Below are 12,253 nucleotides of genomic sequence, written 5' to 3'. Positions count from 1 at the left end.
CCTTCAAAACAAATATAAATGCTTTTATCCTTAAATGAAATTCTTTACCCGCTTTTCTTTCTGAAATATCGTCGAACATCCACCCAAAATATTTGGGTATTCATAGAGGAATTAAAATAAATTGACACATTGATTCTTCATCTAGTTCACATAAAGCAGAAGTATATTCTATTCAATATCAATTCTAAATCTCTCTAAAGGTCTACGCAGTTTGAGTAATTGTCAAAATGTAGGTTTTAATTTTGGCTTGTTTCGCTTTGAAAACAAAAAAACAATGGACATCCACAACTTTACAAATGATTTTGTAACACTGCTAAACTTTATTTAATCTTTTTGCAGATTTCTAGACGACGGGCACATAGTAACTACATTTACTCAAGTACTTCTTTGGGTACTTGTACTAAACTTAAGTATTTCAATTTGTGCTTCTTTATACTTCTCGTTCTTTGATAATATCCTTTGATATTTGATAATTCATCCATGACGATGTGGCATTTATCAAATGATGCCCAGGTGTAATGTGATGGCAGAAGCTAGTTATGTCCATATGTTGTGTGAACGTGTTTATTTACTGTATAACTTGTTTAAATAAATGAGAGGCGATGTTAAACACGCTGCAGTGAGATCAAAGGCCTTTCCCTAAACGGGGGCCGATCAACAAAAGACTCAGTTTCAGCAATCTTCAAGTTTTTATTTGTTTACAAAGTTAAGATTGCAATTTCATATAGTCCTTCCTTTAATGAGTAGAAAACCTTTTTAAAGAATTAGTCGAAAGGCACAAATTTTACAATATATACATTTGGATCTAAATTATAAATATATAGAAAACAAAAGCACAACCCAGAATAAAAGTGCTGAACACAGTTTCTTTTTTTTTTTCTCTTTTTTTTTTACAGAAAAAATAGGCTTTGTTTAAAAATACATACAATCAGTAGCATGTTTTTTGTTTCATTTTTTTTTTGTTAGCAATAAATTATTTTTCGAGAGTGATAACATGTATGTAATATGGTGAAGAAACGAGGAAGATGGTTACAGTATACACAGAGCTATCCATCAAAGATCAGAAGAACAACAAGCTTGCGATGCTCAATCATAACCCACAAGAGAACAGTAACTTGATTATGCCATTCTTAGTGCAAAATGATAACAAAACGATGAACTACACTGATACTACGAATCTTTAAAAAGAAGCTTTTTCTTCCTAAAAATGCGGTCCATGTCCCTCAAATGCATAAAGCTTTATGTGTGTGTGTGTGACTAGAACACAAAATCAAAGGCAAATCTTTTGCAAACTGATGTCTCGGAATGTGCCTGACGAGGAATAATAAAAGCGACATTATTGAGGGTACCGGGAAAACACGACGTATAATAAGAAGCTGCAAATAAACAAAAAGAAGAAGAAGAAGAAGAAGAAGAAGAAGAATCTGAGATCCTGTGATCTAAACGTTGTGAGAGACGCTGAGGCTCGGACAGATCAATTGCACATATCAGTATAACCCAGCGTGCCAATCGACTCAGAAAAATAATAATCTGCCGGCCTTTAAAAAAAAAAAACGTGAATTAAACCCGTCCCGACACAGACGGGTCAAAATAAAAAAACAGGGAAATAATGTTTCTTGAAAAAAGAAACAGCCGTTGATCTTTGCCCTAAGAAGGCATAAACATTTTTAGAATCACTGACATGTTCACGAAGGACAAACGACAAAACCCATCACATTAAAGTCTAGAACATAAATACAGCAAAGAGTCACAGCACGGAGTTAAGAAGAGACGAGCACACGTGTACTGGTTAGTTTCACCACCGTCACAAAGGGGGGAGGGGACATGATAGAGATCTCTGCTAACGCCCCGCCCTCACGCCTCTCGTAGGGTTCTTCCTGAGATTGACAAAAGGTCTGATATCTTGGAGCCAGTAACTTTAGGGGAGTCTGTGGAATACTTTGGTATCTCTCTGCAAGCTGGAGAAACAGTTCTACTCGAGGAAAAGCAAAACTGAAATGAGCAGAAAATTTTCAAAAAAAAAAAAAAATCAAAAAGAATCCAGACACTGTACAGCAGTACAGAACAGTGCAATCTTATTTGGTGGCAGATTATAATATAATTTGTTTTATAGTAATCTTGAAAACTAGAAACTTCCCTGACCAAACATTTTTTTTTTTTTTTTTTTTTACCGTTAACTATTCTAATAAGCAGGATAACATATCTAAAATCTAAATATCCCTTAAATATAAATAACAATAACTTTTATAATAACGATGACTAAAAACATCCAAGAACGCATTGCGCTCATCCCGTGAAAACGTACTATACAAAAAAAAAAGAAAGAAAAAAAAAAAATCAGAATAAAAAGGAAAAAAGAGGAGCATGAAGCACAACAGAGGGAGATTCATACCATGCAGACGGACCCACAAAGCGTTGCCTGTTGAGCATAAACAGTACTTCGGCATTTCTATTTCACAACAAATGTAGGAATATGGTTTTTATTGCTTTTTGATCACTTTGAACTTATCCCGGCGTGTTTACGTCGTGAACCAACTACAGCGCACAAAAGATGGCCGGATCTCACAGGTTTTGTTTTCTTTAAATCACGCACAGTCAACGAGTCTGCACACGCTTCTAATGGTTGTTGTTTTAAGTCTTGACTCCAGGAAAATGGAAAAATATTTCATGAGAACTTTTTTGTTTTTTTTGTGTGTGTCTCAAGACGACGTGTTTTAGTTTTCTGCCCTCAAGACGATAAAACCTTGAAACTCTTAGGCATCCGCATTCATTTTCATACGTTTTGGTGGACAAAATGACACAAAAAACAACAACAACAACAACAAAAAGCACTCGAGACTTTCCTGAGAAATTCAAAAAATCCGATCAAACCAGGAGTCACATCACTAAATGTTATTGTCAGATAAAAAAATTTTTGGACACATTTCTCTTTTTTTTTTTTTTTTTTTTATATATCCATGCTGCTCAATAATCCGTACTGACCGTGGAGCATATTGTCGCATCAACAGAAGGACACAGACAGTCATACATACGGGCGTGACGGAGGCTTCTTCCTGAAGCCTCCACCAGCATAGTGTAACACAAACAACGACCGGGGGGGGGGGGGGGGGGGGGCTAAAAGTTAAATACAAATATACCATGTTTTAAATTAAAATGAAAACCAAGAGTACAAATCTATACATTAGGCTACATGGACTTTTTAAAGACTGCATTTATAGATTTCTCCAAAGGCACTGTTTGCAACAGCAGACTGCTCTTCCTCTCCCCTTTTCCTCACACTAGTGTTCATACAAGCAGGGAGAGAAACAAGAGGGAGCATGAAGAAGAAGAAGAACAACAACAACAACAAAAGAAGAAGAAGAAAACTGAGGCATTTCATGGCTTATCAGCTAAAAGATTTCATATCTGTGTTTTTTTAGGTTGTTTTTTTTTCCTCCTCATCTTCCAGTTCAATGCTATCTTTTGTTTCACTCAAACCCAAGCCTTGCATACAGCCTTGTTCTAGTCAAGACGAACGGCCATGAAGCAGAAGTAACAGTAAAGCAAAGTCTAAAAGATGTGGGGGGGGGTTCTAAAAAAAAAAAAAAAAAAAAAAAAAAAAAAAAAGAAGTGGTGAAAGGCATTTAGAGCTTCCAGCAACTTCAGCGATCACACCTCGTAGAATCAGCAGCGGGAGGTTCGTTAAAAGATTTCCACACCTCGATGAATGAGCTTTTGTTTTGACAGCTCGTATGTTCGATGGAATACAGTTATCACGCGGTTTTGTTTTGTTTGTTTGTTTGTTTGTTTGTTTGACAGCTGCCTTTCACTGTGGAGGACACACTTTGGTGCAGAAATCTGATATTGATGGAGCCCGCTGTCGCCTAAACAGCCTCAAGCAGGTGAACGCTACAGGTGGGTAGAGAGAAGGGTGAGCCGAGCGCAGGACAGGCAGTGACGTGACTATGGGCCCTGAGGGGGGGGGGGGGGGGGGGGGGGAGTAGGTCCGAGGTTGCGATCATAAGACAGCAGCAAAACAAGACAAAATCTGCTTTAAAAAGACAAAAAAAAAACAACCAACAACAACAAAAAATTTTACCTAAAAAGGAAAAAAAACAAAGTCCAGACGAGCCGCTGCTGCTCTTATTCTTGTGGCCGGTACTTAATGACGGACGTGCGGTCCGGTCCCTGCAGCATGCTGTTCAGGGCCTCGCGGACGTCGAGGGCGGCGCCGGAGTGGCCGTTGGGTAAAGATAGCGAGTCCGACTGGGAGAGGAGATAGTTGGAGGAGAAGTGAGGGGAAGTGGAGAACAGGGAGGAGGACGAGGACGGGCTGGAGAAGAGGGAAGAGGAGGACGACGTCGGGATGAGGCCGGACGCCGACAGGAGGCCGGCGGGGACGTGTGGAACCAGGTTGTTCGAGGTGGAGGACGTGGAGGACGAGCAGGAGGAGGTAGAGGATGAAGGGCTGGCTTTCTGTGTGGGCATCTGGGGGGACAGGGGCAAGTCAAATAAATCTAACAAGTCTTGGTGCTGGCTGTTGTTCAGCAGGCTGTGGTTCTGCTGCGGTGTTGCCTGCAGATGCTGCTGCTGCTGCTGCTGCAGCAAAAGAGGCTGCTGTAATAGTGCGGCGTGATGGGCGCTGGATGCATTCTGAGCGATCAGAGACTCCAGGTTAAAGTCTTCTCCGAACGCCGCAGAGTGTCCCGCCAGACCGTCCAGGGTCAGTCCGACCTCCGTGCTGTCCGGGGACGGGGACGGCGAGCTCACGGTCAGGTCCAAAATCTCATCCAGGGGGTTCTTGGAAGACACGGTGGGAGACAGCGTGGTCGGATGGAGCGGAAGCGACGGGCTCTTCAGCTGCTGAAAGGGGGACACGAAGGACTGCGGGTAGAACTGGGAGAAGTTGGAGCGGATGCTGGCCGTGTTGGGGGCGGAGCCCTGGTTGATGGCGGTGGAATTGTTGGGCCAGCTGTTGTGGGTCCGTTGCTGCGTTTGACTGGGGTTTCTCTGTAAGGGCAACAGGGGTAAGTTCTGCTGTAAAGCCGACTGGCTTTGGGGCTGCAGCCTCTGCAGCTGAGACATGCCCCCGGTTTGTGTCCTCTGCAGAGCGTTTTGGTTCAGTTTCTGTTTCAGGATCTGGCTATGGGCGAGCGACTGCGCCAGCGACTGGTTGAGCATCGGCTTCTGGTTGAACAGATTGGCCAGGAGGTGTTTGTTCTCCTGCTCCATCTTGCGGGCGCGCTCGTCCGCCAGCCGCTGGTCGGCGGCCTGCTGCTCCCTCTCCTTCCGTCTCCTCTTCACCTCCTCGTCCATCTGCAGCAGCTCCTCGCGCACGCGGGTCACGCAGTTCTCCGGGATCTTGATACCTGGAACAGACGAGGAGAGCGGTCGCGTTATCGGTGAGGTAAATACAAGACCGAGTTCCTCTGTAATACACACAGAGAATAAACGCCATAGAACTCTCTTTCATGGTCTAGTTTGACAGATTTTCCAGTGTAAAAATATCGCCAAATAGTTGCTAGATCTGGCTAACGTAACACTCCCAGCTAGCACCGGCCCAATCGGTACTGAGCATGTGCAACTCTTAACACCCGTTAGCCGCTTCCATCGTTCATTTTGGACACAGCTACCGCGTTTGTCTCTGCTGAGAGCTGCACATGCTCAGTACGGATGGGGCAGGATGTACGGATCGGGTAGCGAGACGCGTGTTGCTGCTCATGTGTAGCGTAAAAGAGCTGATAAATGATATGATAACGTGACATCAGATCGGTGCACAGCCTCGCCAATACCCGATCCAGCATTTTCAACTGGATCAGAGGCATTTCTTATACTGGTATTTGTATCAAAGTGTCAAAACAACCGACATCTGGTAATTCAAATTTGAAAAACGTCTCTTCTATGATTGTTTTAGAGTATATTCCGACCAGTGTTAAGCGTCAGAGCTTCTGAACCGCAGTAAAACATGCAAGTGAAGTGGGTCCGACTCGTATGAGGGGGATGTACTGACCGACTTGCTTGTTGTGCTGTTTGGTTTTAAGGCGGACAATCTGCAGGATGCTGGAGCTGGTGAGGTCAGACACCACGTCGGATACGCGCTTCCACACTCGCAACAGGGCGCCGCACAGCATGTGGTACTGACGGAGGCGCATGCCCTGCAGACACTCCTGACCTTCCTCTATCTTCTTACACTTCCCATTCCTGGGGGGGGGGGAAAGAAGGGGGACAGGAAAAGGAAAAAGGTGAATTATTTATGCAGCAAAGTTTGTTGCGTATCCTTCTTTCAGGACGCTCGGATGGCAGGTTGAAGGACCGACATCAGAGACGGCTCCATCCCAGCATTTCAAAGGCAGTCTGCCGGTCGCCGGACGACGGGGGCCACATGAGAGACTTGCAGGTTATTTCTTCATGACTACTTCTCAGGTGATCTGCAAATCCCTGGGAACGGCACCCGACCTTTAATCCACCCCCCCGGCCGAACGCTAATAAGTAGCGGCCCGATCGGACGCGTTGAGCCATTAATCCCGAGGGACGTCGTGGATTCCTACTTACCAGTTAGCGTGGCTGCACTTCTTGAAGGAGAAGGTGAACTGGTTCTCCCAGGGCTTCCTGTGGAGTCACCTGGGGAAAAAGGAAACCAAAAATCAGCAAAGAACTCCGCAGTTTGATGAAACACCGTAACACAAATTTCAATGTCACATATCTACCAAAACAGAAACGTTAGTAACAGAGACGTGTCTTTCACTTTCCACCAAAAGTGAAATCATAGTTGTATCTTGTTTATTATTATTTTTAAGGTGACCATTATCCCCACTTCCTGTTTTATTTCCTTTCCTTTTTACTTATTTATAATAGCAGTAGTATTGTTCTAGTTGTCAGGTTTCCCTCGGGGAAATTCATATCACGACCAAAAATGGGAAAGACTTCTTCTGTACTTCTGTATTTTTTTTCTTTCTATTCCCAATAAAAGGATGAATAAAAAGAATGAATTGTGTTCAGTGGCCTTCTGGTTATCATGTGGGGAAGTGAAACATAAACAGAGGAACTTCATCGCCCTCACCGTCATGTACTTTTTATTCGTGTGTTGATCATGTTTTTATCAATGAGTTTAATGAACTACGCTGACGCACACACTGTTCAGCTGAACTGTTCAGTTGCCTGGTTCAGTTCTCCTCCACGGCCACAAGGGGCATCAGACTCCGCATATAGACTCCAAATAGCAAGTGAAGAAAAAGTCTGACCTATGTCACGAGAGTCATGAGAGTTTACAGATAATATTTTTTCTGTTGTGACATAGTGAAACATAGGTTGTTTTTTTTTTTTAAAGCAGGCAATATTGTTTTGGTTATGTTTTTCTCAAAAGGATTTTGTTATTTAGTTTGAGTTTATAAAAAAAAATGTTCACTGTTCCTTTTCATTTTGGTTTCAGTTCTATTTTACGATAACAACCCTGGTATGTAGAAACCGATATGCAGACACAACTGCAACCCCTGCTGGTCGGGTCTCTCACCTTGCGGTACCGGAGCTGCAGGTTGTCCAGGCTCTCGGGGTGCGTCTGCTTGCCGATGTTGGGCTTGTAGACGATGAGGTTCTTGCCTCGTCCCTGCTCCGCCAGCAGCACGCACGGGTGGTTTCCTCGCAGCTGTGGAGAGAGAGTTACGTACGCCGTCTCGTTAAGGAGGGACTAATAACGTCTTTCCAGTGGACACAACGCAATAAGAGGTCCGCATTAAACAATAGATCATGTACATATAGTGCCTCTGGATGTGAATCGTGGACTCACCTTCAGGGACAGGTAGAATCCCTCATCAGGACTGCTGAGCTTTAGTGACCTGTTGTAGGCCTCGTCCCACGGCATCCCTCGGTCCACACTGATCTACAGGGACAGACAGGAGCAGAGACTTAAAGCATGTGCTGTGAAAGAGGGGCAACCAGGCAGCCACACACGCACACGCACACGCACACACACACACACACACACACACACACACACACACACACACACACACACACACACACACACACACACACCGCTGCTGTCCTGAGGGTGAGACAGGCTCATGCAAAGAAACCCAAACGTCCTGCTAACAGAAGCTGCGTTTGCACCAAGAAGTTTTAGTCCTAGGGCTACTTTTAGAAGAACTAAAAGGGATCCTTCAGCCTTCATTATCTCTGTTTCCATAGCGGCGTAAGGACCTGCAAGATAAGGCAAATCAGTCTGCTGACGTATGAAAACGCAAACGCGACACACGGGATGAGGGCTGCGTGGTGGTCACAGAGGTAAACGCACTCTGCAGGTCAGTGTGCCGACCGTTTCAACGAAAAGAAGCGCGTCATTCACATCTCTCTCTCTCTCTCTCTCTCTCTCGCTCTCTGGTACGATCTGTCGCTCTGTTTTTCTCTCCGTCTATCTTTAAAATGAGTCAGGAAGCCTAACTATGCTCTCCCTGCGTCCTAACATGATACTGGAGTATTACCTTTGTTTTATGAATGAAGCGCTACAGGAGTGGAAACAGCAGGACCGTGTGTGTTTGACCCAATAGAGACCGTCATCCCCTGCAAAACCTCACCCCGAAAGTTCCCGAACTTTCAGAAAGTAATTCCCCCGACCAGGGCCTTTCTGGAGGGGACAACGTGACCGGAAATGTCCCCGGAATTTAATTAGAGCCCGATCCCTGCGGCTGAAACGTTCTTCAAAACGTTCCTCGTCCCCTGGGGAAAACGTTTCTGTCGTCAGAAACGGGCTCTACATCTAAAAAAAAAACAACACACGCCGACCTCCAGCCTTCGACTCATTGTCTAACAGTCACGCATGAACCCAGCGCTCTGCCTCCATACCTGCTGAACTGGTCCAAGCTGCGCCGCATTCTGCCGGCTTTCAAATACCAAAACGCAGGTTAGCCTGCAGCCGGCGGCTAAAAAGCAGAAGATAGCGGTAATTATCCCGTCCCCCCACCTGCCACCAGTGTCTGCGCGGGCCCCGCCCCCCCCCCGGGCTAAGCCTGTATGATAACAGTCTCACCGCTGGCGAAGTGACATCAATCACCGTGAAGTGCAAGAAGCAGCTACTCGAGTTACCTCTGGGCCCGCAGGTCACGTGGAACGAATCTCACCGTTGTATCGGCTCTCTTTGTATGCAGAAACTGTGCACCGCGCAAACCGCGTCACGGAAAATCACAACCATTTGGTATTTGCTCCTTAATCTCTGAAGATTGCTTAGCTGCCGTTAAACGTGAACTTTCTCATCGCTCTGGTCTGCTGGGAGCCCACAAGCACGGCTGGATTTAACTCGGAGGGAGAACAACGATTTGCATTTTCTGTTTTTTCTGTTTTTTTTAAAGGATTCATGGATATTCAGAGGATCACTTCTGGTGGGTGGCGTGTAAATGCCTGGAGATCAGCCTGGGCCTTTAAACGAGGCCTTCTAATGGCATACAGGCCCACGTAGGCAACGCAATATTGCTGATCTGTTCTTGATTTTTTTGGTTCCTCTATAAGGTGCCTACCTTATAGAGAACAACCTGTCCATCCTGAGGATTTCCAACTGTCAAGAAGGTTTCCTGCTTCTCCTCGTAGATCTCATCGTTCCCCGGGGCAAGATCTGTCAGAGGCGCAAGGGAGCCAAAACAATTACTCACATTTAAAGATTAGTAACCTTTCCTTTAAAAAAACACACAAAAAAACCAGTCCTTTAAGGGCCAATCGCACTCTCAGTTAAGGTATGTTGACAGACAATCTTTCAAACATGACTTACTGATCAATACCTTAAGTGTGACACACTTTTAATCAACAGTAATAGCAGATTCTAATCTTGTATTTTTACCGTTTATATTTTGGATCACACACACGTATGTAAAACCTAAAACCATGCTGCGTTTTGGGTAACTCTTAAAGCGTCGTACCTAGGATTCCCATGTCATATTTGCCCTCCTTCTTATCCTTCTCGATTAGGTAATCAAAGTTGTCCGTGAAGTACTGGAACAGATAGTTCTGCTTGTGGACCTCCAGGCCCAGGATGCGGTTTAAGAACTTGGTAATGCTGCAGTCTGGGACAAAAAAAAAAAAGACAGGAAAAGTTCATTCAGCTGATTCTGAGTTGTGATATATTTTCAAGTTGGCCCTGGGTTGATATTTTCCTCTCGAAAGGGATAGTTTGTCCATCATCATTATGTCCATCTACGGCGTAGATGGACATAATGGATTCAGTTCCCATTATGCCGCCAAAGCGACCAGACTTTACAAAAAACAGTCATTTTACAACAGAACACAGGAGTCGTCTGTCTACCGCTGCCTCGAGCGGCTAGACACCGAAGTCACAAGAACCAAAAACAAACTAACCTATCGTAGCAATAATTGACAAAGTTCAAATTAATGGTTTGTCAAAAGGAGTCGTGCGGCTTTGAAGAGAGCATAGATAGTTCAGCTTCCTGTCTGACGGCAAGGTAGAGAGGTGAAAACAATCCAAATACGGCGAACGCTTGAACTGATATCGATGTTTTTAGGTGTCTGAAATGTGTTTCGCTGCGGCCCCCCCCCCCCCCCGTCCACACCAGTACGCACACCGGTTATGGATCAGCACATCATACGACCCCCCCACCTCAGAACAGCCAAACTATCCCTTTAAGTATACGGGCAGACAGCATGGCCCGCGTGCCACTTGGGTACTCTACCTTTCTCCGTATTGATCCCGAAGCGCGACTCCCTGCAGAAGATGCCCACATCCATCATTCCAAGCTTCATGTCTGAAATAAAGAAACAAGAAGAGTTGTTTTTTTAAACGGATCGATCGCGGCGAACGGATGCTGACAAAGTCCACCGGATCTCAGAACCATACCTCTGAAGAACAGGGCTTCGCCCACAGGGTAGCCTTTGGGGGGGGGCACCTTGTTTTCTATGTGGCCGAGGATTGCTTTGGTGATCTTATCTAGAGCCTTGGTGCCATACTGCAGGAGAAGGGACACGGAATTAATAAAGACAAAAGGCTCGTTCAGCAACACTTGAAAAGGTCGGAATTTTATTTTTGATGGGTTGTTAAATTTGTCCTACCTTGTTCTCAAAATTGTACTTGCTCAGGTCTCTGGATTCCGTGGCTCTTCTGTCTCCGTGGGTTAGCGCGCCCTGCAAAGTGGATTAGCGGCCGTGTTATTATTCCTATTAGCGGTATCGGGGTTTACAGCCGTCAGAGCGTCATCGCGCTGACACAGACGGACGAAGTGACGCAGGATGAATCTGCGTTGACCGTCGATATGCCGACCGGACTTCACTTCGCTCGGCCTCGACAGGAGAGGGTGAGCATGAAGTAAGTATATCTGGGTATTATGCAGTCATTAAAGGGTTACTACAACATCGCGGTAGATAGTAGTGTGGACTTCTAGCCCTCTCATTCATAAATCCTGCTCCTTTAAATATAATATTTCACATGATTGTGGAGTGTTTTTTGGACTATTTTAGAATTTGGCTAAATATAGAAATCCTTTAAAATAAATAACACCAGTATATGAATGTTTGCCACGTTTAATCTTTGCTGCAGGCACAACTTTGAATTACTTGGAAATCAAATATGTTTAATAGGTCTGATATGACTAATGGAGGAAGTAGTATTTAGCTCCTAAAAGTACTTATATCACATTGTGAAAATACTCCACTTGAAGTAAAAGTAATGCATTCAAATACAAAACTAAAAAGTTAAATGTTCTCCATCAGTATTCACTATAATATATAATGTTTCTGTATCCAACATTTCTGTAAATTAAGCTGTCAGACAAATGTAATGGAGTAATTTCCCTCTGAGATGTAGTGGTGTAGAAGTATGTAAGTTAAATAACATAGAAATTCTGAGTTAAAGTACCTTGAAATTGTACTTTAAGTACCTTGAAATTGTACTTTAAGAACAGTACTTGAGTAAATGTACTTTTGTCACATCCCACTACTGGATTTAGCTAAAAATCGGAGCCTGAGAAGCTGAGATTCAACCCGTGACATTAGTCTCACATGAACAGATCAAACTCTTTCAGACGTCGGTACATTCAGTCAAACAAACACACCAGATAGTGCGAGCACACCGCCGGCTCTCGGGCCCGAGGTATCGAGAGGAAACCAATGAGGTTGAGGTGTGAAACGCAACTTCTTCTCCTTCTGCCTTCTGACATCAGTTTGTGTTCCACAGCGTTTCCACAACACGGCAGCCTATTTAATATTTAATATACTCTGATCCACAAACCCTTTCAGGTGGCAATGGTGTCTCATTTTGGGGAGCTTTGATAAGACAGAGACA

At 44.4% G+C, this 12,253-nt stretch overlaps 1 protein-coding gene across 1 annotated transcript in view; it reads right to left on the bottom strand.

Annotated features, from left to right (window-relative positions):
* Positions 1 to 676: 676 nt before the first annotated feature.
* The window catches only part of sbno2b (strawberry notch homolog 2b), a 62,654-nt gene continuing 51,077 nt past the window's right edge, over positions 677 to 12,253 (bottom strand). The window contains 11 exon segments of the mRNA XM_068702433.1: positions 677 to 5,348; positions 5,990 to 6,180; positions 6,532 to 6,582; positions 6,584 to 6,600; positions 7,490 to 7,621; positions 7,763 to 7,855; positions 9,486 to 9,580; positions 9,882 to 10,025; positions 10,650 to 10,721; positions 10,814 to 10,922; positions 11,026 to 11,097. Coding sequence (XP_068558534.1) covers positions 4,123 to 5,348; positions 5,990 to 6,180; positions 6,532 to 6,582; positions 6,584 to 6,600; positions 7,490 to 7,621; positions 7,763 to 7,855; positions 9,486 to 9,580; positions 9,882 to 10,025; positions 10,650 to 10,721; positions 10,814 to 10,922; positions 11,026 to 11,097 — 2,202 coding nt within the window. The 3' untranslated portion in view covers positions 677 to 4,122.

Source organism: Cebidichthys violaceus, unplaced genomic scaffold (assembly GCF_023349555.1).
Source record: "Cebidichthys violaceus isolate CVI_PGR_0920_01 unplaced genomic scaffold, fCebVio1.0.p SCAF_84, whole genome shotgun sequence".
Classification (NCBI taxonomy): domain Eukaryota; kingdom Metazoa; phylum Chordata; class Actinopteri; order Perciformes; family Stichaeidae; genus Cebidichthys; species Cebidichthys violaceus.
This window is presented reverse-complemented; position numbering and strand designations above follow the sequence as displayed.